Source organism: Crocuta crocuta, unplaced genomic scaffold, assembly GCF_008692635.1.
Source record: "Crocuta crocuta isolate KB4526 unplaced genomic scaffold, BGI_CrCroc_1.0 scaffold193, whole genome shotgun sequence".
NCBI lineage: Eukaryota > Metazoa > Chordata > Mammalia > Carnivora > Hyaenidae > Crocuta > Crocuta crocuta.
In genome coordinates this window covers 5,165,807-5,191,044 of record NW_027529624.1, presented here as the reverse complement: position 1 = coordinate 5,191,044, position 25,238 = coordinate 5,165,807, and the positions used below count along the sequence as shown (strand labels likewise).

Genomic DNA, 25,238 nt, shown 5'->3' with positions numbered 1-25,238 from the left:
GGGCGAGGGGCTGGGGGGGGGTCTCTCCTGGCTGCTCCAGGGAGATGTCAGAGGCAGCCTCAGGCACTCAGCCTTGATTCTTGAAAAGAGCTGCTCTTCTTGTTGTGAGGCGCCAGCTGACGGAGGGGAGGCCTCGGCACGGGCTCGGTCCAGTTCTGAGGGGAAGTGAGCTGCAGAATCCCCATCGCCAAGGGAAAGCCCTGCAGATCCGGGGTCGGTGGGCGGGGAGGTAGGCAGCTCGAGGGTTCAGGAACCCAGACCCTATCAACTGAAACCTTTGCAATGCCAAATGGCCTTCCTGGGAATGGGGGAGACTGGCACTTCAAAGGGCCTCTGGGAAGAAGACCCCTAAATTCCCAGGCAGCCATTTTGAGAGCACTAGCGTCCGCTCCCTCCCATGGAATTGGCCGCAAAAGCAAGAGCGCGGACATCAGCTCGTCCAGCAGTTCTGCGGCTCCGGCCCGTCGCCACACGGGGGACCCACAGGGCTGGGCAGGAGCCAACCCCAAAGCCAGGGTGGTGGGCGGCGAGCTCATGCCCTCCTGGCGAGCAGCTTGGTATCCCTGGCTAAGTCCAGGCCCTGAGAGCTGGTGAGGAGGACGTGATGTCTAAGACTGAGCCATGCGTCCTGACCCCGGGAGGGCCCGCCCACTGGGTATGCAAGTAGCCCCGTTGCGGTCCCTTCATCTAAGACGTGGCAGGTGCACTGTGGAAAAGGGCAGAATAAGGCATGTTCGGAGCTAGGAATGTATAGCAATCGCTGCTTTTCTTCACTTGAAAGAACAATAGAGAAGAAGAATGTGAAGGCGGGAGACGCCCGGATGGCGGAAGCCGGCAAGGCCCACACCCAGCAGCAGACGCTGGGCCGGGCAGCTCCTACCCCACACCCAGTGCAGGAGGGAGGAGGACCCTGCCTCAGAGGGTTGTGGCGAGGCTGGTGGGCAGGGACTGGACCCAGGGCCACTTGGGCGACAGCGGCTCTGGGCAGGAAGGGCGGCGTGTCCCCAGGGTGACAGCACAGAAGAGCATCCCTGGCTAGGGGGCCCTGCGCTGGCTCAGAGAGACTCTTCCTGTTGCTCTCCTTGGCCTGGTTGGCTGGAGAGGCCACGGCTGTGCCAGCCGGGGTCGGGGTGTGGCTGGCAAGGAGCTGGCTTCCTGGGGAGCAGAGGCAGAGCTGGCACAGGCTGGAGGGAAGCGGGGGCCGGGAAGGCAGCAGGGGTGTGGGCCTGACTCCCGATGGGCAGAAAAGGCCTCCGAGGATTCCAGAGCCCCAGGGGCCAGGGCGAGGGGGTCCACAGGCCAGCCAGGCCATCAGGGCTACAAGACGCAGCCAGAGCCCAAGGGAGGGACTACCAAGCAGAACAAAGGAAAGAGGAACTTGATGCCAGGGCACTCTCGTCCCTGCAGGGGACCCCGTGACATGACAAGGCCTGAGATGTGCCCCTCTTGCCCTCAGCATCTCATGCTCTCCCTGCCCCTGAGCCTTTGCACACACTGCTCCTCTGGCCCTAAATGGCCTTCCTGACACCTTGTCTTGCGGTCCAGCCCTGAGCACCCTCTGCAGAGCCGCCTGCCACCACGTGTGTGTCCAGAGTGCCCGGCATGCCCAGCAATAGGCACTGCGTGGCGGCCGCCTGTACACCTCACTCCCCATGAGGCTGTGGGCGTCAGGGCTGCTTTCTGCTGTCCCCCAGGGCCCGCTCCTCAAAGCAGTAACAGCAACAGTGAGCCGAGCCGGGTCGACCGCCAGGGGCCCTCGGGTGTGACCAGTGTGCCACCTGCTGGGGCCTCGCGGGCGGCCGCCCTCTTGGCTGCAGATCCCAGCAGACCCATTAGCTTCCACATGCACAGCGGCCTCTCCGCACCCCGAACTCCATGGCAACTGTGATCTGCCGGTCCCTGAGCCCTGGGCCTCGCGAGTGCAGGAGGCCCGGACTAAAGAGACCGCTCGCAGCCCAGGGCTGAGTGACCCCACAGAGCCGCCAGGCTGGCTGCAGTCTATCTGATTTGGCCTGGATGTGTGGTGTGGACAGGGTGTCGCTGGGCTCTCAGAGGCCCACTGACAGTTCCCAGAGACAGAGCAAGGTGGGGAGGCCAAAGGCCATTCAGGTGACCTGAATGACCACCGAGGAGGCTGGGGCATCTGCTGAGGGAGCCCCTTAATCCAGAACTTTCCTTGGGTGTAAATCCTGGCTGCTTGCAGTGCAGTCCTGAGTCCCGAGCAAAGGGCTGACAATACCAAGCAAACTGCTTCCCCTGACAAGCCTGTGTGGGGCCAGTCCCGAGAGGTCGAGCCAGGGGCCTGCCGTGACTGCCGAAAGCACCTCCCTGAAAACCCCAGCCCAGGAAAGGACAGAACCTCAGGCCTGGGGCAGAGGGAGCAGACCTGAGGAGGGCAACGGCGACTTGTGGGGACCTTCCGGGTGGTTAGGCATCAACAGAAATGACTAGACAAGTCCCTGAGGTTTTATCGGGGACCTTCCCTGCCTGCCCTGAGTGGTCTGGTACATGGCCTCGAGTGCGGTGGGGAGAGGCTGGGACGGTCGCTGTTTGGGCCAGCAGCCCTGGGCTCTCAACCTAGTGCTGCCACATGTCAATGGCCTGGCTTGGGGCAAATGACTCAGGCTCTCTGTGCCTCAGTTTCCTCATCTGATCAGATTATGTGAGATTCCGGCTCACAGCTGCTCATCAAACCACAGACGGCCCTTCTCCTACCCAGGCCTGCCTGTGGGGCACAAAGTCTGCCTCTTGGCCACAGAGCTGTCAGGGCTACTAGGAACCGATCCAGGGGGAGGGAGCTCTGCCGTCCTGAGGGGGTGCGGACAGCGGGCCATGTGTCCCTCCACACGGCGTGCCAAGCAGCTGGGTGCAGGGGCCCGGAGAGGCTCTGCCCTGATGGGGAGCCCAGACTGCAGGGGACAGGGTGGGGCCGGGCCACTCACTCTTTTCGTTGGTCAGCCAGAGAGCTGCCCCGGGTCAGCGCAAACATGTCAAACTCGCCTTCCAGTTGGCCCGAGGCCTCCAGAGACTGCAGGCCAGCCCTCACGCTGCTGGAGCCCAGGTCTGCGGGGACAGAAAGGGACATGAAGGGACACCAGCTGTCCCTGCACACTGAGTAGCGGCTGAGCTGCCAGGCCCATGGATGGTTCTGGAGAAGAAGGGGGCCGGCAGGGGCAGGTCAGGGGAGCCAGCGCGGGTGTATGGATGGGGCCGCCGGGTCCCTGCTGTCTGAGGGGCTGTGGGCACGTGACTTCCTCTGCCCAAGGCGGAGTCACAGCCCCCTCCCAGGGCAGCTGTGAGAACGGGTAGAACGCTGCCCAGAGCATCTGGCACGGCACACGGCTGTGCAGGGAGCTCCCGGTCATCGGCACAGCCGAGTTTTCAAACAGCCTGGCGTCAGTGATTCACGACGGGCTGTGACGTACTTCCTGGCTCGGCACAAGCAGGCAGCCAGCAGTGTGGGAACTAATCACAGTGATGACACCTGCTAGCATGTCCTGGGAGCCCACCCCGGCCTGGCGCCGTCTCGGGCCCTTGCATGGTGAGCCTGCCCGGTCCTCACGACGACCTGTGAGGAAGGGCCCGTTCCCGCCCGTTACACAGGGGAGGGGGCATGGGGCACTTAAGTGCCTCGCCCATGCTCGCCCCGGGGGCACGCACCATGGAGAACTCAGTGTCGAGGGGAGACTGCAGAACAGTGGGCCCCTGAGGCCCGAGGGGGCTCGGGAGTTGGGGGCTGTGAGGGTGAGAGCCCCATGTGTTTGGTCCTGGCTGCCCGACCTTGCAGTGGGGGTCAGCCCAGCGAGGCGGGGTCTGGGCCAAGCTCTGCTGCCGGCGCTCCGGCCCCAACCGTCTAAGAGGGCACCCCCAAACTGCAGGGGTGCCCGCAGCACCGTCCTGTGCCCTTGGCCAGAACCCCCACATGCACTTACTCATTCCCGCCAGCTGGGACGAGAGGCTGCCGGTGGGCGGTGCCTGGTCAGGGCCCATGTCGATCAAGTCAGCCGCCGCCTCGGCCTCCTGTGGGGCCTGGGGAGAAGCGAGAGGCCACCGTGGCTGCAGGCTGTGCCACCAGGGCTCTGGCAGCTCTGGCTGGGAACTGGGGAGTCTTCCCCGCTCTGCCCCTAGCTCAGCTGCACCCCAAGGGGCTGGAGAAGACCCTTGGGCATTAGCTGGTGGCTGAGCTTTAGTTACCTTAAAGGGACAGGGACATAAAAAGTTAGAAGGGGAGTCCTCTAGGAGTATGGACAGGAAGGCACATCCTGTGCAGGATGTCTGGGGTGGGGGGGGAGGTGAGCACAGCCCTCCTCTTCCCCCTCAGCACGGGCACGATCTGGTCACAGAAAAGCGCCTTTACCTTGCTGGTCTGGCCTGTTCGGAACCGTTCAAACCTACAAAGACACAAACGAGATGAGTCAGAGGGATAGAGAGGCCCAGTCCAGGCCTAGCTCCTGACACTGCAGGCCTTCCCATCCACCTGCTGGGTCACAATTAGGGTGAAAGATCCGGTTCAGGCCGGGGATGTGGATCCCTGCCGGGGTGTCCCTGGGGAACTGTTAACAGTGCCCCTCGCTCACGGGCCAGAGTGTCCCAGCTGGAATCCCTGATCGCCTGGCCACTCCGGTCATGACCAGCAACACGCGGGAACAGGCCAGAACAGAGAGGAAACTGAGGACGCATGGCACACGGTGAAGGTAAGCTCTGCTCCATGAAACGTGTCTGGTGATTCACTTACACACGTGTGCGTGTCAGCGGCTCTCTGAAGTGGTGTCAGAAGACACACCTCTCTCACACTGCTTTACAGAGCCACTTGGACTAGCCGCCGACACACCAAGGGGCTGCTGAGGTGGGCGGAGAAGGCCGTGGTCTGTCGAGTCTCGGCCCTGTCACTTACTGAGTGCCCGTGGGCATATTACCTCCCTTGTGAACCTCAGCCTCGTCTATTATAAGGGGATGACAGTGGACCCTGCCTCCCCGATGGAAGGGCCTGGCAAAGACCCTGAGCATGACCGTGAACTGAGAGGCAGCAGGCATGCGATATCAGGCCGTGTCTGATGCCAGTGGGTGTCAGTGGGTCCCAGTCATCCCTGGATTGGGCCCTTCGGCCACCTTAGCCCACACCCCAAAATGGCAGAAAGGGACTCCTCTATTCTACTGAGCTAGCGGGCAGGAGGGGCCGGGTAGACACGGCCCCCGGGAACCCCGCCCCACTCTCAGTGGACTCAGAATCACTTGGTGTCTGTTGAAGGATAAAGACGTGAGGGCTGGAGAAGGCTGCACTGTGTCATGCCCCAGACACCCCTGGCTGCTAAGTGCTTATAGGTATTGCTGTCACCCCATAGGCAGAGACTACAATGAACCTGGTTTTCAGACACAGAGAGCCTGCCACCCCTTCTCTGTATGGGCAACCGCATGAGGCCCGTTTACTGATGCCAACATCCTAGGGAACGTGGCCTAGGAGTTGCTGCCCGAGACCCAGACCCGCCCTGGGATCTTTCTTGCCCGCTCTGCTGGGAGGCCTCACTGTTTCACTCTTTTTTGGATTCTGAAAGCTTCCCATTTCGTAAAGGCTATTCTCCTGATAAATTATCTTCCTGCTTAAGTGAGCAGTCAAAGAGTCAAAGAGCCGTAATTAAGTCAAGTAACTGGTCCACAGCCCCAGGGCCGGGCGGTGGCAGAGTGAGCCAGCCAGGACAGACCAGGCCCACACCAGGGACACGCAGGGCAGGGTGGACTCTGGCAGGGAGAGGAGCCGTGGCTGGAAGGCTGGGCAGACTTCATGCACCCCCCCCCAGCCCCCCGCTGGGAAGGAGGGAGGGAGACCACAGGAGGTCAGCCGGTGTGAACAGGGCACCAGGGCGCCAGGGGAGGGGGGGGCAGCTGGCCTACCGCTCGTGGCGCAGGAACACATTGTTGAGATTGTCATTGACGATGAGCAGCTCCTCCGTGAGCTGCTCATTGGCGATTCGGGGGATGAGCTCCAGGACCCGCTGCTGCATGGCGCGGCACGTCCTGTTGAGCTCCTGGGGAGGGAAGAGGGAGGAAGGACGATGGCCGCAGCCATCTACACCAATACTGAACATGCAGGACACAAGCAACATGTGAGGCGGGGCTGCCGGCCTAAGTGGCCGCGTGCAGACTTCGTAATCAACTTCTTGTTGCCACCTTTGCTCGGTTGAAAAACCAAGACCCGGGGGTGCCTGGGTGGTTCAATCGGTTAAGCATCTGACTTCAGCCCAGGTCATGATCTCACGATTCGTGGGTTCAAGCACCGCATCGGGCTCTGTGCTGACAGCCAGCTCAGAGCCTGGGGCCTGTTTCAGATTCTGTCTCCCTCTCTCTGACCCTCCCCTGCTCACGCTGTCTCTCTCTCTCAAAAAAAACCAAAAAACAAAAAACAAAAAAACAAAAAAAAAACACCCAAGACCCCAAGGGGCCAGTAGAACAAACCACAACGCCTGAGTGGCTGGGATCTTTCTGTCACCAAAACATACAGAAATGAACTAGAGGATTCCAACTCTTATCCGCAAACCCCGATTTTGAATTCCTGCCTCATTCTTTTCACTGATTTCTTTTTAAACACTCCTTTACTTTGGAATAATTTTAGATTCGCAGAAATGTTCCCAGGTAGTGGAGTTCCTGTAACCCCTTCACCCGCTTCTCCTCAGTTTGGCATTCGTCAAAGCGAAGAAGTGAACACCAGCCCAGCCCTATGAGCTCAGCTCCAGACTTTCCTCAGCGTCGCTGCTTTCCCGCTAAAGCCCTCCTGTTCCAGGACCCCACGCTCACTCAGCCGCCACGTCTGTGACTGACTTGTAATCAGCAAGTTACATGTTTAAACTCCTTTGGGAAAGAGAAAAAAAATCAACAGCCACAGTGTTCTAAGTTTTTCATTTGTAAGACTCTGACTTTTTCTTTCTGCAGGTACCTGCCATGAATGCACAGGTGCCTGGGTTGAGGTCCCGAGCTTCAAACGGTCATCGGCACTGCGGACTGTGGCCACATGCCGGCACGTTCCTCCTAGAGGCCCCGTGAAGACCAGACGCTGCCCCAACACTGACCTGGGTTCTCCTTCGGACCCCGGTACCCACCCCCTCCTAGGATTTCCTCATCTGCCTTTACCGTGGGGCAGGGCGGGCCTGATGACTTTCAACACCCTGTGGGCCTCCCCTCTCTTCCTCCGGTGACCAAGCACACTTGTGGCTTTGTTCCCACTTCCTTACCCACCCCTCTCGGCAGCTGAAGAGCAGCAGCTGGAGCTAGTCTCCTGGGCTCAGATTCTGCTGCTTACCAGTCACGTGACCCTGGACACAGTATATGACCTCTCTCTGCCTCAGTTGGCTGATCCAGGAAACGGGGATAATGAGAGGGCCCACCTATTGCTGGGTGCGCTGAGGACGGAGTGAAGCATGAAGGGGTATCAAGTGTCTACATGAGAGCCTGGTGCGTGGGAAGTGCTCACTGCTTGTGGGCTGTCCTCCTGTCAACCCGTCACCCACACTTTGTGACTCCTGGGTGTTGCCCCCCCACCCCCACCCTGCCGAGCTTTCTTGGCACCTCTGTGACCTGACCTCCACAGCTGGGGATGGGACTGTGGGAATGCATGTGACACATGGAGGGAAAGCCGGGGCTCGCACCTGCCCGAGGGCCCGGGAGCACCCGCTCTGCCCTCTCAAAGCCAGCGCCGCTCCCACCCCTGCCTGCTAAGCTTCACCTTCTGGAAGGAGGAAATCCCACTCCCCAGCTTCTCCTCGATACCACGGACTGGGGGGCCTACCCTGACCCAGGCCCAGGGCTGGTGTTCCACAGGCAAAGCCTTATTTAATTCTCATGCCAAACTCAGACCTTCAAAGCTCTTATGAGAACAATCTCACAGATGAGGAAGCTGACGTAAGAGGGGCCATTTTGTTCCCACTAGAAAACGGTGGAGCCCTGGATTCCAGTAGCTGGAGCCCAGAGCCCGGGGATCTAACCCCTCCTGCTGTGACCAAGGTGTTCAGAGAGTCACGAGGGCTGCAGTGTGCGGGGGAGGGGCTCACCTGAAGCAGCTCCACGTCGGCGGGCTCCGCCTGGGTGGGCACCAGCTCCGTCAGCATCTCCGACATCACCCTCACGTTCCCGCTCACCATCTCGAGCTCGCTGCGCAGCTTCCCGATCTGAAACACACCGTCGGCCCCAGTGAGAGAGGCCGGGGGGCCGGGGCCGCTGCTGCTAACGAGGAGAGGCTGGCGCCATTAGCCCCGGGCGTGGCACCCAGGGGCCCGGCCCGCCAGGACCCTTCTGGCTCCACAGCTTGGCACTAGGAGGCCTGTGGTGGGCCTGCCCCGTCCCCCAGAAACCCCCCTCACTGAGCTGCTACCAACCGTTACCATCTCCAAAGTGGGGAGCCTGGTTCAGGGAAGGGCACAAGGAAAGAAGCTGAAGGTATACACACCACAGAGTACCGCTGGAAGGCTCCAGCACCTCCTGGGGCCAAGATGGCGGCTAACGAGGCCCTGGAGGGCAGCTCCCTGCCAAGGGGAGAGGAGGGAATCGGCAAGCCTGCTTCCCGCCCAGAACAGGACCTCACTCCTTCTCCCTTAGGACAGGAGTTCACTCCCCTCTCCTCTCCTGTGAGCACAGGACATGCTCCTGGTCTGTTCTGGTGTCCTGGCTCCTCCAAGCATGAGTGCTACCTCCTCACCACCCCCCACCCCCGAATGTGAAACTCAGATTTAGCACTTGTTAAAAGGATATTGGGGCACTTGGGTGGCTCAGTTGGTGAAGCGTCCGACTTGGGCTCAGGTCATGATCTCATGGTCTGTGGGTTCAAGCCCCACATTGGGCTCTGTGCTGACAGCTCGGAGCCTGGATCCTGTTTCAGATTCTTGTCTCCCTCTCTCTGACCCTCCCCTGCTTATGCTCTGTCTCTCTCTGCCTCTCAAAAATAAATAAACATTTAAAAAGATAATAAAAAAATAAAGGATGTTAGTGGTTTTTCAGTGATCAAACAGTTACAAGGTCTTAGCTTGGGGAATTGGTGTAAATCACATGGGTGAGGTAGTAAGGGGCCACAGACCCAGTGCCTTATGCTGTGGGGCTCTGTGGGGTGCTTGGTCTCCTCAGGAGCTCTGTGGATGTCTAGGAAGGCATCAGTATGGAAGTTCTTTTTTAGACTTAAAAAAAAAAAAAGGTTTGAGAGAGACAGAGAGAGACAGGGCGTGCGGGGCAGAGAGTGGAGACAGAGGATCTCAAGTGAGCTCCATGCCGCTGACAGCACAGAGCCCAATGAAGGCCTTGAACTTACAAATCGTGATACCATGACCTGAACCGAAGCTGAACGCTGAACCGACTGAGCCACCGGGGCGCGCCGGTATGAAAGTTCTAAAACTAATCCGGACGAAGAACCCTTCGTATTCGTATACCTCATGGGTCCACTATTAAGTGGCTTACATTCTGAGAAATGCATGTGACCTTGCTGATTTCAGATTACGAGTGTCAGTATATGAATTTCCGATGCCTGTGACAGCAGCTACCTGCCATTTACTAACCACTTACTAAATGCCAAGCATTTGGCTTTTATTGCTAATTAAATGTTACCACACTCTTATGAGGCACACGTCATTACCCCAGCCTTTACAGATGAAGAAATGGGGGTGTAGACACAGGTAGTAACTACGGGCCATAGACACCTTCCAAACCCCACAGAATGTTTGGTACGTTTGGCCTATTTAATGAACACCCTTGGTATAAATGAGTGGAAAAACTACTGACCACAAGCCCAGTGTGTCCGGGTCAGATGGGATCTAATTACAGCGGAGTCTGGGAGTGATATCACTGGCTGCCTGGAAGCTCTGACTGCCCCAGGACACAAGAGGGGCACTGGAAACTAAACGCCGCCTCCTCCCTGTTGTTTAACGAGAACCTTCTTACACTCGATGTAATCAGGCCTAAGTCCACGCAGATGTTAGGCTTCAGGCAAATTTGGATCACAGGGTGATTTTACAAGTCTTCTATACCTTTAATTCTATGTCCAGTTAGGAAAACATTTCTAGGAATATTTGTAACTCTGGGAGGTGATTTTATAACGTCTTGTAAGATATCCAGTACAGAAGCTTCTCTCTGGATAGGTTGGGGTGTGAAAGGCTGCTGGCAGCTTTGTTCATAAGTCCAAAGGGACAGTACAGGAGATTCGTGGGTCCACTCTGGAAGGTCAAGTTTCACTTTCTTTCCATCACAGACCCGTGTCTCTCTCGCCAGTACCTTTAACAGCTAAGCTTTCACATTTAGCTGGTGTGATGGGTCTAAAGTTCATAACACACCTCAAAAGTGGGCACCCCAACAACACAAGGCCTCAGCCCACACCCCAACGGCCACGTCCGAAATGAGAGCGCATTGGGGCACCTGGCCGGCTCAGTCAGTAGAGCACGTAGCTCTTGATCCTGGGGTCGTGAGTTCAAGCCCCAAGCTGGGTGCAGAGATCACTTAAACAAATAAACTTAGAAATAGATAAATAAAATGAGCATGTATCCAGCTTATTTTGGTGGTGGCTGCAGATATCCCTTAAGGGGCAGGAGGGTGGTTTTGGCAGGTGGCCTTGGCCCCCCCTCCAGAGGAAGAAACTGAGGGACAGAAGCTAAGTCAGTGCGTTGTGAGTCTGGTGGGTAGACTGCAGAGCTACTCACGGAGCCCCGGGAAAACCTGCCCCAGGCCCTGGGCCCTGGAATCTTACACTGTGCCTCAAACCTCCTTTTTGGGGCATTTATTCTCTCCGGTGCTGCCTGAGGGGCTCCGTGGAGCACACACTTTGGAGAACAGAGCCTGCCGGAAGTCAGACAGACTTGAGCTTGAATCCTACCGCCGTCTCTGATGGCTGGGCCAGCGAGTTTATCTAAGCCTCATCTTTGAAACAGAAAGAATGATACGTACCCGGTGGGGCTGCTGTGAGGACAGTGATTTCCATAGTGAGAGGGGCCCTCCCTGACCCGCATGGCTCTGACTCAGGCTTGTTTACCTGCTCAGGGGTTGGTGTGATGGGTGTGTCACCGGGGAGCGTGGCCGGGACGGACAGCGGGGTGGGGTGCTGGGTGGAGTCTCCTCCGTGGCTGGTGTCTGTGCCCACAGAATTCTGCCCTGATGGCGCCTCTGAGCTGAACACGGTCTGGAGGGCAAAACCGGGATCCGTGCGGCAGGTCAGTGCCTCAGGGAGCAGCTGGGGAAACACCGAGGAAATGCCCCCGCCCCCGCCGCCCCCTGCTCCCACTGGGTGCGTCTCCTCACCCTCTGGGGCGTGTGGATGGGCGACAGCATGTCCAGGTCGGTCATCGGGAATTCCAGGCCCTTCCTCCGCAGGTCCTCGTAGACGGCGACCACACCTGTCAAGTCGGGCGAGCTGCGGAACGCGTCAGCCCAGGACTGAGAGGGGACAAGGGGACACGGCCGGTAACCACTGCTCACCATCTCCCCCGCCAGCCCTCCCACCTGCCCCCAGAGAGCAGGGCCTCCCTGACTCGCTGGTCCTCTGACCACTGCGCCCACACAGCCCCTGCCAAGTGAGGCCTCCTCGCGCTCAGGACCTCCAGTCAGCAGACACCGAGATGGCCCCGTAGGAGGAGGAGACGGAAGCAAACAGAAGAAGAGCAGTGATGGTGGGGGGGGGGGACCGAAGCTCCCCCCCGCACCGTGCCACCCCTCCCCACCTGGAAGGCTGCTGGCAGGGAGCTCGGCCCGCCCGCCCGCACTCACCTGGATGAGGTTGAGCACCTTGTCGTGCACGATGGTGGGCGGGTTGTTCTTGGGCAGGATCGTCCTTACAAGCACGCCCTCCACGAAGTCCTGGCTGGCCACCAGCACGTGGAAGCGGTGCCCGCAGTTCTTGACACAGGTTTCTAAGACCTAGAGACCAGGAGGTGCCCGTGAGCAGGGGTGCCCAGGACCCTGGCATGCATGCTCGGCCTCCATCCCAGAGGAGAGGCTGGGTACCGGAGGGGCTCCCTCAAGTGAGCCCTGGAACACAGAGAAGTGGGGACAGTGCCCTGACCCCGGGGGCTGGTGTGCTCACCAGTGGCCCCTTGCTGAGTGGCCTCAGTGCCCACAGAAGCCTGTCCTGAAGCTGCTTCTGAGCTGCATACAGTCTGGAGGGAGGGTGGCTCTCCGAGCGGAAACCACAGTGAACTTCCATAATCGCTAGGTGACCCTGCAGCCCCGGGACAAGGCGTTGAACTTCCCTCCCTGTTTCATGTTCTCCCTTCCTGGCAGGAGGTGCCCCATGCGTCAGTTTAGCCAATTCACCTGATGAAAGTGCTGCTGGGAAGGCCGGGACAGAGTGCTCTGTCTCCACTCGCAGCGAACCCCTCCAACAGCCTGGATGACCCCCCCCTCCTGGCCCGTCCTCAGGCACCAGCACCTGTTTTATGCGCATTTTTCAGGGCATCCAAGTGCCAGCCAGAACCCAGTGTGGCTGGCCAGACTTTCCGCCCTGCCGAGGTCTGGGTTCACCGAGCTTCTGTGTCACCCGGCAGGTCCTTTGGCACGAGCTCCCCAGGACTGGTTCTGGAGGGATGTGAAGCCTCAGTGTGTCTGCTCCTCATACCAGAAGTTGGAGAGAACTTTGCCAAATGGCCGCTCCGTGTCTGCCAGCACTGTGGACAGGCCAGCACTTTGCCCACAGACCTTTCCTTCCTAATGCCTGGAAGAGGAGCCCCGGGGTGGCTGGGAGTCCTGCTAGGCCTGGGGGAGGTGTGGTTCTACCATGGATGGACAGACGGACAGATGGGGCACTCACCGTGAGAGCCAGCATCACCTCGTGGAAGTTCTTATTCCCTACAATTCTCTTCTTCACTGCTCGGAAGGCATCTTTGGGACTGGGCAGAAGGACAAAAGGAAGGATGGGCTGAGGAATGGAACCTTCTTATTCAACACACGGGGCTGCCTACCTAAGATCAGGGAGTCCTGGAAAACGGGGCTGATTCCATCCATCCCTCCCATTCCATCTGTCCATCCATTCATCCATCCATCCATCCATCCATCTATCCCATCACATCTCATCCATCTATCCATCCATCTCATCCATCCGTCCTATCACATCTATCCATCCATCCATCCATCCATCCCATCCCATCCGTCCATCCATCCCAACTATCTATCCACTCAACCATCCATCCCATCCATCCATTTCTTCTATCCATCCATCCATCCCATCCCATCCCATCCATCGATACATGTATCCCATCCATCCAACCATCCATCCATCCCATGCATTCATCCCATCCTATCCATCCATCCATCCATCCATCCATCCCATCCCATCCATTCATGTCATCACATCTCATCCATCCATCCATGTATCCCATCCATCCATCCATTCCATCCTATCCATCCATCCCATCCATCCTATCCATCCATTTATCCATCCATCCATCCCATCCATTCATCCCATCCTATCCATCCTATCCATCCATCCATCCATCCATCCATCCATGTATCCCATCCATCCATTCCATCCTATCCATCCATCCATCCCATCCATTCATCCCATCCTATCCATCCATCCATCCATCCATCCATCCATCCATCCATCCATCCATCCATCCGCCCATCCATCCCATCCCACCACTCATCTGTTTTTTCTGTGTCCTGTTTCCTGTTGAACACACAGGTTCTAATTACAACACAAACTGCCTGCCCCGCCTAAGTCCGCAATACGGTATGAATACTTGGCAGAGATTCTCTGGACCCCTTGCACCAGAATCCTCTTGGAGGAGGTATAATGGTTTGTCAAAAATGCAAAACCTGGGGCTCCCACCCTAGATCCCTGAACCAAGCTCTCCCAGATCTGTGCACTCATCACGCCCCCAAGGGCTCCTGATACACACTGGGGTTGAAAAATGGGCGCAGAGTCCTGGGGCCTCGTCCTGGCTACTCCCTCTCTCCTCCCACACTTCCACTCAAGTCTCACTAAGCAGTCACACATGCCGGCACCATGCTGGGTGCTGGGCACCCACTGGTGAACATGCAGGTCTCCTCTTACGGACCACGTGACCAGGGAGACCCACATCACTGTGGGAAAGACGGGGGGCCCGCAGTAAGAGTGAGGGGGTGTCAGGGAGGGGTGTCTGGGGAGTCCTCTCTGAGGTGGCATCATGGCTGGGCGTGAAGGATGAGATGGAGCCAGCTGAGGGGAGGCGGGAAGCAGTTCAGGCAGAGGCAGGAGGGACTGAATGGAGGCCGTGCAGGGAGGCAGAGGGAGAGGCTGAAGAGGCCCAGCCCTCACGGTGGGGGGGAGGGGGAAACACATAAGTGCAGGGGGAGCCCTGAAGGCCTTGGCGATGGGCCCAGCCCACCCACACCGCCTCACCCCTACATCCCGCCCTTCAGCACTGTGCAGGCCAATCAGTGCTGCCCCGACTGCTCTGGCCCAACTTGCATGTCCACCTGGTGAAGGTACAGCTGAAACCCGCCTTGCCCACGACTCCTTCCCAGCCCCCCGTCTCCCTGGGGTGCACTGCCATGCGGCACCCGCCCGGGGCTCCCTGGGTGAAGAAGATGCCCCCTGAGGGCAGGCACGGCGTCCTCTCTTGACACTTGGCCTCCCCAGAGCCTGGGACGCTACAGGAGCACGAGTGACATTTCCTAGGTGGGGAGTGGCCCCCCGGGGCCTGTCCTGCTGTCCGCCACACATCTGTCTGCTCAGTGCTGACCCTGTGAAGGGCAGGTCAGGAAAGTCAGGAACCCCGACACAGGTCCCCCGACATGAGCGACAGCAGCAGGCCAGGCAGCAGGCAAGAGCCATGAAGGCCTGTCAAAGCTGTGATGGGCGGGACGCGCAGGACACGCGGGTGAGGGGCCATGGTCCCTGACGGGCCGGGCCCCTGTCCCGGAAGGGTGCGGGTAGTTTTCAGCCAATGCCCTGGGGCAGCCCCTCATCCTCTAAAGGTACTTGTCTCCACGTTTCAGGGTGGCCCAGAGAGAGGGCGCAGCACTGGGAATCAGAAGTGCGGGCTTGTGTGTGTGCCCTGGTTCTGGGCCTGCTGTGCCCCATGCCCGGCCAGGAGCCCACAGTGGACGGAAGGAGGCCACAACCCATGGGGGTCGGGGGGCTGGCAGACCTAGACCAGAGGCTCAAGGCCAAGAGTGACATCTGCTCTGCTCGCTGTGCGTCCCGAAGGCCTCATGCAGGGCCTGGAACACAGGAAGTGCTCAAGCCAATCGCACACGCCTTGAACCAGAGCACGCATGGGCCGCAGCTCCGCACACGCTTACACGGGGGATGGGGACTTGTTTCTCCAGGGGGGTCTGTGAAGCCCCAGGCCCTCTCAGGGGCTCCGTGAGCATGTCCGCCCCCCATCTTTTATCTTGGTGGCCCTGCCTCCGCCACCTGCCCACCGCTGAGGCGCTGGAAGGTGCCTGCGGCCGCTGCGTTCTGCAGTGGGGGCTCCCTGCCTGGGCCCGCATTCCCCGCAAAGGGACCACCTGGCTGAGAGGGACCCCGCAGACCAACTGGACTGTCCCAGTGAGAGATGAGGAGGGAAATGGGGACCTGCTCCAGCCGTTGATTCTGACTTTTCAGAACAAAGTCTTGCCAGGCCGCACTTCCCGATGACTGTGGTCGCCCCGCCTCTTCCCACCTTCTGGGTTCTCCTGACAAGGACAGTGGCCCCGCTTTCCCTCTCTGCTCCCCTCAGGCCTTTGGGCTTACTGCTGGGAGAATCTCAAAGAGCTTAACCTCTGACGACAAAGACCTAGTGGGTACAGTGACATGCCCCAGGTCACACAGCTCGTCAGGGCCTGTTAGTCAGGGACCAAGAGCGCAGACCACGATGCCTCCTCCACGGCACGTGTCCCGGGGGGACCTGTGTACCGGAAATGCTTGGCACAGGCTAGTGCCCATGGGCTCTCAGTTCTGCTTCACTGTGTCTGCCTTCGCCGTGTCCCCTGATCCCCTCCGACCTCCTCCTCTGCTGGTTCCAAATCTTAAGGAAATGAAAGTCTGTCCTCGCTCAGAGAAAGCTGGGAGTCTCCCTGCCCATTCTGGCCCATGTGATGCAGAACACATCTTAGGACGTCACCGGGCTACATCCTCGTGGGACACGGCCAGCTGGTGGCTCCCGGCACTGGGACATGGCCCCGAGCACTGTTCTGCACTGTTCTGTGACCTAAGGGAGGCCGCGTGGGTTGGTGCCCCCCCCACCCCCCCGGGGCCTCTCTGGATGCCCTTGTCCATCTCACGACAGCACTGGATGGAATCTTCGTTCCAAGAGGTCTAAAATGCCACACCCCTGCCTGGGGTGGGACTCAGAGGACCTCCGCAGCCCTCCTGGCACTGAAGACAGGAGGGTCTCCCCCTGCGCTCCAGGAGGGGTGGAGTGGGGAGGGGGTCTGTGGCAGGAGGCGGGTGACACTGCGGCTGGCTATCCCCGTCCCCCGGCCCCTGCCTCGCCTGCGGGCCTCACCCTTCCTCGGTCTCGTTGATGATGTCACAGATCTCCATGTTGAGGGCCCAGTCCTCGCTCTGCAGGGAGCCATCTGTAGCCTTCTCTGCGGAGGAGAAACCACAAGTCACACGGTGTGGGGGGTCCCGGACAGACAGACTTGGAGAGCCGCGTGCAGGTGTGTGGGGCGGGGCGGGAAGGGCCAGAGAGGAGGATGATAGTTACTTTCTGGGTACCAGAAAGAGGGACCAGGCGGCGTGCAAACCGTTCCCTACCTTGTTCCGTTTTGTCATTCAATTTTTTTGGTTTTTGGCTCCACTTTATATTATTATTATTTTCAAAGTATTTTTTTTTAAGTTTTATTTATTTATTTTGAGAGTGAGAGAGACGTGGGATGGAGGGGTGGAGAGAGAGAATCAATCCCAAGCAGGCTCCACACTGTCAGCACACTGTCAGCACAAAGCCCGACGCGGGGCTCAAACCCACAAACCGTGAGATCATGACCTGAGCCGAAGTTGGACGCTTAACCGACTGAGCCACCCAGGTGCCCTTATTTTCTCTTTTAAAAAATGTGTAACATTTGCCATCTTAGCCACTTTTAAGCCTATAGTTGAGCGGCATCAAATACACTCACGGTGTGGTACAGCCGTCCTCACAGGCTGTCCCCACAGGCTGTCCCCACCCTTTCCATCCTGAAAATCTGAAACTCTAGCTCCTTAGACCCCTCCGGCAGCCATCACCACACTGTCCTTACGATTCTGCCTCCCGAACGCCTCATCTGAGTGGAATCAGACAGTATTTGTCCTTCCGTGATGTCACTAAATTCTTAAATTGCCAAGTGAGGCCAGGAGCGTCCATGTCCTCCGACCAGCGAGGAGGCCCTGGCTCAGATGAGTGGGAACAGGAGTTCAGCGGGCCGGCTTCTGACGTCAAACTATGGAGACAGTGTTTTATTTTTGCAAATAAAATGTTCCTTCTTGGGGCGCCTGGGTGGCTTAGTCGGTTAAGCGTCCCACTTTCGCTTAGGTCATGATCTCGCGGTTCGTGGGTTCGAGCCCCGCGTCGGACTCTGTGCTGACTGCCAGCTCAGAGCCTGGAGCCTGTTTCGGAGTCTGTGTCTCCCTCTCTCTCTGACCCTCCCCTGCTCACGCTGTCTCTCTCTCTCTCTCTCCTAGAAATAAATAAAACATTATAAAAATAAAATAAAATAAAATAAAATAAAATAAAATAAAATGTTCCTTCTTGACGGTGTTATCTTTTGAGTTGGTATCTTTCGATCATTAGCGCAGTTCGGAACGTGAAAGGGTTTTAGGCGGCACACGATGGAGAGTAAATCTTCCCACCTCCCCGGCCCCAGCCCGCTTCCCAGGGGCCCTACCGTGACCAGTTTCCTCCCAAATCTCCCAGAGAATTTTATCCGCCAGCTCCCGCTCTGGACCCGCTATCCTACCTGACCGCCTGTCACCCTGCCCTCCGCCTCTGCCCGGCCGGCCACTGCCCCCACCTCCTGCCTGGCTCCGCCCCCTGTGTGCCCCTTCCTGCCTCAGAGTGACCTTTCTGAAGTGACCGTGTCCATCCTGCGCCCCGAAGGCTCCAAGGCTCCCCGGCTCTCGGCCTGGCCCGCGCGCCCTCCCTCGGTGACAACCCTCCCCAGTCACAGAGCCTGAAACGCCAGGCGCCGGGAGCTGTCCTCATGCAGCACAAGGCGGAATCCTCCCACGGCGGTGACGTGTGTGTCCCTGCCCTCCTCTATGTGACGGGGAAACTGAGGCGCCGGCAGGTCACACAGTGGCCGCCAGGCGCCAGGGGGCTCAGCCTCCCGGGAAGCGTCCGCCTGTCCCCCTCCCGCTCCCTGGCTCCACCAGCAGGCCTGTCGGTGCTTCCTCGACTAGGCCCCCCAGGGACCCCTGAAAATGAGGGGCGCCTCTCTTCTCCCGGGGGAGGGACGTCGCGGTTTTAGAAGGGATTAGGGTCATCTTGGAAAGGCAAGTGGCTGTGAGGGGCGGCGGGCACTGAGAGGCCGGGGGATGGCAGGGCAGGGAGTGGGGGGTNTTCAGCCTCGACAGGGAGAGGAGGAGGAGGAAGGGGAGGAGGTACAAGGTCCAGGCAGGCAAGCTCAGCGGGACGCAGGCGTGTCCGGGGCAGGACGGGCCCGCTGCGGCCTCGCGGCCACCTGGAGGCCACCTCCCCGCGGGCCCGGGAGTTTTCACACTTCCGCAGAGAGACTGCCAGGCGGTAGGCGTACTCCATGCAGGGCAGAAATGTAAACCCACAGGAACCCGGGGATATTTGTTTTGTTTCTGCTTCCGACCGCAGAAGTGGCTTGGCTTGCTGTTTCAGGAAGGGGGACACAAACACTGGCAGCGGCTACCAGTTCGAGCACGACTGCGGCGGCCCAGCCTCTGGGCTGTTCTGCTCCTGCCGCGGCCGCTGAGGACGCCGGGCCCCACGAGCCTCCCCTGAGCCGGCAGCCCGTGCGCAGGGTGCAGCCAGAGCCCTCTCCTCACCACCCTGCGCGCTCAAAGGGCCGCTGTGTCTGTGAATTCCCGCTACTCAGCGCATTCCCGAGTTGCCCACCATCAGCTCTCATTCAGGCCCTGTCACCTCCCCCAGGCCTGGACCATCACCTCCACCATCGCCTCTTCAAACACAAACCCAACCAGTACTTTCTTGTCTAAAAACTATCCAGGGTTCCCGCCCCCCCACCTCCAGTCCCATCAACTGCCTGAGGGTCAAAATCCCGAATTCTTCAGGGGCCAAGAGGGACATCTGGGACTGACCTCAGCCATGACTGGCTGCGCTCTCCTCCCACTGGGGCCTTGTTCTTGCATGGCCCGCGGGCTTCTGCCTTGCACGCCTTTCTTGCATTCGGTCCGGCATCTGGTCACAGATGACGATGACACCCATCGCCACCAGCACGCTCACCGGACACTCAGCAAGCACCAATCATGGGACTTGGCCCTTCACACGAACCTCTCACCACAATCCTTAAGACAGAGGATGAATAAACTGAGGAGCACAGAGAGGTCAGTGACTTGCCCATGGTCACACAGCTTCCACACTGCAGAGCAGAGATTCAAACCAGAGAGGTCTTGTTACCAAATCCACACCCTTAACCACGACCTTATGTGCCTCTTGAACATACTCGGTGCACATGGTCATCCGGGTGCTGGGGAGATTCTGGGGAGCAAAACCAACCGGGTCCTGCCCTCAGCAAGCTGGCGGTCCAGGGGGAGGCCACGATCGCCCTCACAAAGCGGGAAGCGGCCTGCCAGAAGGGACCGGGCACGGAGGTGGGACAGGGTGTGAGGTCTGGATGTGCCCGCACACGGGAGGAGACAGAGCGGCTGATCCCTGCTCCCCTTCAAAGGCCTCTGCCCCGGTGACAGCTCCTCAGGGTATTTGCCAGCTGAGTGGACTGTGTCACTGTGACCTATACCGTCGTCCTGCATGGTGATGGGAACATCACGAAGAACACTGGCAAAATGACTGGCATTCACTGAGCCCTGTGCACCCTGCTCAGTGTACCTCCTCTTGGGTCACCTCCCCACCGTCCCTCCCGTGCGTGGAAGTGGGGGGCTCTAAACCTACGGTGCCTCTCACGCTCGCTGGGCTTCAAGGATGCCTCTACCCAGCTAGGGTGGACCCGGAGCTCTGGGGGACCTCCCCCCCTCGCCGGGGCCTACCCTCTGGTGGGACAGGGAGGAGAGGCTTGTTGACTGTCTGTCCAAGGCCAACGGCCTCCAGACCGCCTCCCCGCTCCAGTTCAAGGCTGAGCCCCCCCCCACCTGCCCTGATATCGCACTGTGTTTCCCTGATTGTGAGCTCCCCTCCCCCTTCCCACTTTGACCCCCTCTGATACTGGGGTGGCTCTTACAGCTGATGACCGTGCCAGGGCTCAGGTGACATTTTTCTCCCTTCACACTCCACAGTGTCTTAGAGCCAATGCCGTGCGGCTTGTGAGCAGGGACGACGGTCTTCAGGGCCAGGGACGCCCCGCAGACCTGGTTCTGTCCCCGGCCATGGCCCGGGCCCAGGGGAGAAGGACGCCACCGGAGTCAGCGGACCGTGGCAAGACAACGATGACACGGCGTGTCGGCTCCGAGTGGCCCCCAGAGGCCTTCCTTCGAGGCCCTCACCCCAGCAAGCGCGCACAACCATGTTCCTTCTACACCACGTTTACTGACCGCTGCCTCTCCACTGGACACGTTGCCCACTCGTGTCACTCAGAGGAGTCAGGCATCCTGGTGGGGACTTCCTTTCAGTCTTTACTCTTACTAAAAAACATGTCCACAGGGGCGCCTGGGTGGCTTAGTCGGTTAAGCGTCCGACTTTCGCTTAGGTCATGATCTCGCGGTTCGTGGGTTCGAGCCCCGCGTCGGGCTCTGTGCTGACTGCCAGCTCAGAGCCTGGAGCCTGTTTCGGTCTGTGACTCCCTCTCTCTCTGACCCTCCCCTGTTCACGCTGTCTCTCTCTCTCTCTCTCCTAGAAATAAATAAAACATTAAAAAAATTAAAAAAAAAATAAAAAACATGTCTGTATACTTTTTCTTCCCGCAAACGTATAATGGTACTGCGGCTACAGCTTGTTTGCTTGTTTTTAAGTAAGAATCCTACTCCTTACCCGTTGGAGATATACTGAAATATTTATGAGTGAAGTGATATGATGTTTGGAATTTGCTGTAAGTAAACGTTTGCCTCCTCGCTCCCTCCCTACCCGCCCTCTGCCTCTACCCCCTGCCTAGGGCCTGTTATCCCTGCTGCCCCGTCCCAATCGCTTTCTGTACGCCTTCTCCCCGCCCATCTCCCTTGCGCCCACCTCTCTGCCCTCCACGACATCCTCTGAGTAGCTACTATTTGCCCAGCCCTGCGGCAGGTGCTTGAGAGGCAAAGACAAAGAAGTGAATCCCTCCCTTCAGGGGGTCCTGAAGTGGTCAGGGATGACAGGTGGACAGACATTTTCAGAGCAGAGTGGCATGGTCGAGGTCAGTTCAGGGTGCTGTGAGAGCCAGGAGATGGGGCATTGGGGGGGCGGGGGGAGCCCCTGCAGAGGGAACAGGGAAGGTGTCAGGGAGGAGGTGCCGTCTGAGCTGAGCACAGAGCACAGGGTGGTGGGCTGGGCAGGTGGAAAAGGGAGGTTCTTGGCAGAGAGACAGCGTTTGAGGAATGATGGCATCCATGATGAGTCATTGAGGATATCGGGAAGAAGAGAGGGGCTGGAGGGTGACTCTCGGGCACTGGGGAGAAAGTCCCAAGGGCAGTGAGGCAGCCGGAGGGGAGAGGTGAGGCTGCTGGAGCAGAGGGAGCTCTGCCAGCGGCTGGGATGGGTCATCCTCAAAGCTGGCACCAACCTGTGCCAAGGCCCACCCAGCAGCCATTCCTCCTTCTGTGCCCAGAGCAGCAAGCCCGCTCCCCGCCCTGGCACCTGCTCCCGAAGTGGGCAAGCGGCCCCGCCTTGGTTCCCGGGGAGAAGGGGGGTGTCTTCTGGGCAGCGGTGGGGGGAGGCGTCCCTTCTGGGACACAGAGGCACAGCTCAGGGAGGAGAAAGCCTTTCTTCCTTCTTCTCCTTCCTTCCTCTCTTCTGGGAATGTGGTGCCTGCAGCTTGGGTTCAGGAGGTAACAAGCTCAGGACAAAGAGCCTGGGTGTTTAAAGACATTTGTTGGGGCATCTGGGTGGCTCCATCGCTTAACTGTTTGGCTTTGGCTCAGGCCACAATCTCACGGTTCATGGGTTCGAGCCCTGTGTTGGGCTCTATGCTGACAGCTCAGAGCCTGGAGCCTGCTTTGGAATCTGTGACTCCCTCTCTCTCTGCCCCTTCCCCTGCTTGCACTCTGTTCCTCTCTCTCAATAATAGAATAAATATTAAAAAAAAAAAAGACATTGTTGATCAAACCAACCCTGCAGCTTTGGATCAAACAGAGCTGTGGGACCGGAGCTACTGGGCTTCCCGAGGCTCAGGGTGGAGAGGCCCTGCCTTCTGCCCATGCCCCTGGGGGTCTGCTCCTTCAGGCCTCTCCCAGGAGTGTGCTCCTGCCCTCCTGCCCACCCTAAATCTTGCTCCTAAGCCCAGATCAAAGTCAGGTTACCACGTGGAGCCTGCCCTGACCCCCTTGAGGGCCTGCTCCTTCCCTCACCGGGCTGACAGCATTTCACACAGGCCACAGCGCCAAGTCCTGCTCGGCAGGGCTGTGAAAATAACTCTACAGAATTGATTTCTTTGTTTCTTAGGCTCTGAGCTCCGGGGTGGAGAGTACATGGCTTGGGAATTCGGTACATCAGACGGGACCTGGTCCCCAATAAACCTGCAGTGAGTGTTTGCTGAATGACTAACTGAATGAAGGGTGAGGTCATACCCGCCAGGACAATAAACCTCTGTAACACTTTATTTTTGAGAGAGAGGGAGAGACAGAGGGTGAGCAGGGGAGGGTCAGAGAGAGAGGGAGACACAGAATCTGAAGCAGGCTCCAGGCTCTGAGCTGGCAGCACAGAGCCCAACGTGGGGCTCGAACCCACGATCCGTGAGATCATGACTGGAGCTGCAGTTGGACGCTTAACCGACTGAGACACCCAAGTGCCCCTGTAACACTTTAATTTAAATGAAACACTCCCATCCTTCGCCCTCCATTGATCCCTTAAGAGCTGCTGCGCAGGTAATATTCCTCCAACTTGGCAGTCCTTTGAATATTTTTAGAAAGTACCATGTCCCCGCCTTAATCTGTCTTCCACACCAGCTCTCAGTTCCTGCGGCCACTCTGGACGTATCTCTAGAGCCTCTGGCATCCTGACTGATCCCCTCAGGGCGCGGGCCAGCTGGGCACTCCTTCTGGAAAAGCAGCGTGGGAACACTCACCTGGCCGCGCTGGAGGTAATGGGCTCCGCGACTATGTCAGACACTTACTAACTCCCCCTCGTGAAGCCGGCTCCTGCGGAATTCGTCCTTGTCAAAGGCACTCGCTCTCCCCTGGCCACAGAACTTAGCTTTTCTGGTCTCCCCTGCAGCCAGAAGTGGCCATGTGACCCGGTTCTGGCCGGAGACACAGGTGGAATGTCAGGCGGCTCCAGAAGTTTCTCCCGTCCACCCTTTCCCTGTGCCCCACCCCCCCCCCCAGCCCCCACCAAGAGAGGCAGGACAGTGGTAGCACCTGCACTTCCTGCCACGTGGGAGAGTGAAAGGCTACGCTAACGGTGCGGGTGGGGGGCTGCAGCAAGAACCATTACGAACAATATCATTCCAGATGGATCCGGATATTCTTCACTCAAGAGGAAGCCCAGCGCGCTCCTTTCAACTCTAAGGGGAGCAGTGAAGTGAAAACGTGCAGAGCGTGGGATCTGGACACAGACGAATCCCACAGCAAGCCCTGACTCGAGCACTCACGAGCCCTGTGGCCCTGAATAAATTATTTACAAAAAAAATTTTTCTGGGGGAGGGGTGCTGGGGTGCCTGGATGGCCCAGTTGCTTAAGCGTCCGACTTTGGCTCAGGTCACCATCTCATGGTTCTGAGCTCAAGCCCTGCGTCAGGCTCCGTGTTGACCTTGCGAAGCCTGCTTGGGATTCTCTCTCTCCCGCCCCCTCTCTGCCCCTCCCCGGCTCGTGTGCACACTCCAGCTCTCTCCCTCTCTCTCAAAACAAAACTATTTCTATCTATGTACCCATAACGTGAGGCTTAAACTCACAGCCCCAAGATCAAGGGCTGCGTGCGTCACCGACTGAGCCAGGCAGTCGCCCCTATCCTAAATGAATTCTTTAAACTCTTGGTGCCTCAGTTTCTCCCCTGCAGAATGGGGATAAAGAGGACACTCACCTTCCAGGGTTGTGTGAGGAGGAAATAAGAGAATGCATTTCAAGTGTTTTTATCTTACCCAGCACACAGTGATCGCAAAGCCCAATGTTATCGACTACAAAACTATCATCCCCCAAATTAATGTTTGAAAATTTCAAGCACCCCACAAAACAGAGTTCTTAAATCCCGTACACGCAGAAGCCATTTTTTTCCCCCAGCCAGCAAAGTGTCTGGTGGCCTGTGTTCCAAATGAACAACTCTCTGAGGACCCAGCATGGAAAGTTCCATCAGTTTCCTACGTTGCTGAGCCATCCTTCCTCAATACTCTGGCTGCCTCTCCCCTGTCATTCTGTAACCACAGGCCGTAAAGAGGAACTCTAAAATACCTCACGGAGGCCATTACTTCTGCAACCCACAATTTTAAAGTTGATGTAACTAACTATAGTACCTAACCGAAGAAAGTTTCAGTTACGTGAAGGAGGGTTTGGTAAAACCGCCCGGGGAAGGGGGAGCAAGGTTGTGAGAGCAGAGGCTTGACGTGAATGGCCAAGCGGGCGGTGACATTCTTTTCTCTCCTCCAGCTTGTGAGTACAGGAGATGCTACTGGTACCGTCCTTCTCCACCCTCGGTCCCTCTCTCTTTCTCTCATGTTTCTCCATCTGTTGAGAGAAACTTATTTTATTGGATTGGCTCATGTGAATGTGGGGGCTTGGCAAGTCCAACAGCCACCCACAGGGCAGGCCAGGAGGCAGGAGACCTAGAGGACAGATGCAGCTCGGGTCCAAAGTATGTCTGTTGGTGGAATTGCTTCGTCCGGGAGGCGAGTCTTCTATTAAAACCATAGCTTCATTAGACGAGGCCCACCCACACTGTGGAGAGTAATCTGTTCTACTCAAAGTCTACCAATCTCATCTAAAAAAAAATCCCTTCACAGAAACATCTAGAATAATTTTTTTTAAATAATGTTTTTTAAAAGGTTTAGTTATTTTTGAGAGAAAGAGAGAGAGAGAGAGACAGCACAGCAGGGGAGGGGCGGGGGAGGGGGGC

The 25,238-nt window shown here is 58.1% G+C and overlaps 1 protein-coding gene across 3 annotated transcripts in view; it reads right to left on the bottom strand.

Moving 5' to 3' along the window:
• Positions 1-25,238, bottom strand: part of TOM1 (target of myb1 membrane trafficking protein) — a 39,136-nt gene that overhangs the window by 6,889 nt on the left and 7,009 nt on the right. For 2 of the 3 annotated variants that reach the window (XM_077762034.1, XM_077762036.1), the window contains exons 2-11: positions 16,431-16,515; positions 12,764-12,842; positions 11,725-11,874; positions 11,260-11,394; positions 10,994-11,140; positions 8,040-8,156; positions 5,890-6,023; positions 4,358-4,391; positions 3,933-4,029; positions 2,943-3,063 (exon numbers count right to left, since the gene is read on the bottom strand). In XM_077762034.1, the coding sequence (XP_077618160.1) occupies positions 2,943-3,063; positions 3,933-4,029; positions 4,358-4,391; positions 5,890-6,023; positions 8,040-8,156; positions 10,994-11,140; positions 11,260-11,394; positions 11,725-11,874; positions 12,764-12,842; positions 16,431-16,515 (1,099 nt within the window). The remainder of the gene's footprint in view (positions 1-2,942; positions 3,064-3,932; positions 4,030-4,357; positions 4,392-5,889; positions 6,024-8,039; positions 8,157-10,993; positions 11,141-11,259; positions 11,395-11,724; positions 11,875-12,763; positions 12,843-16,430; positions 16,516-25,238) is intronic. The other variant, XM_077762037.1, reaches the window with a different exon arrangement.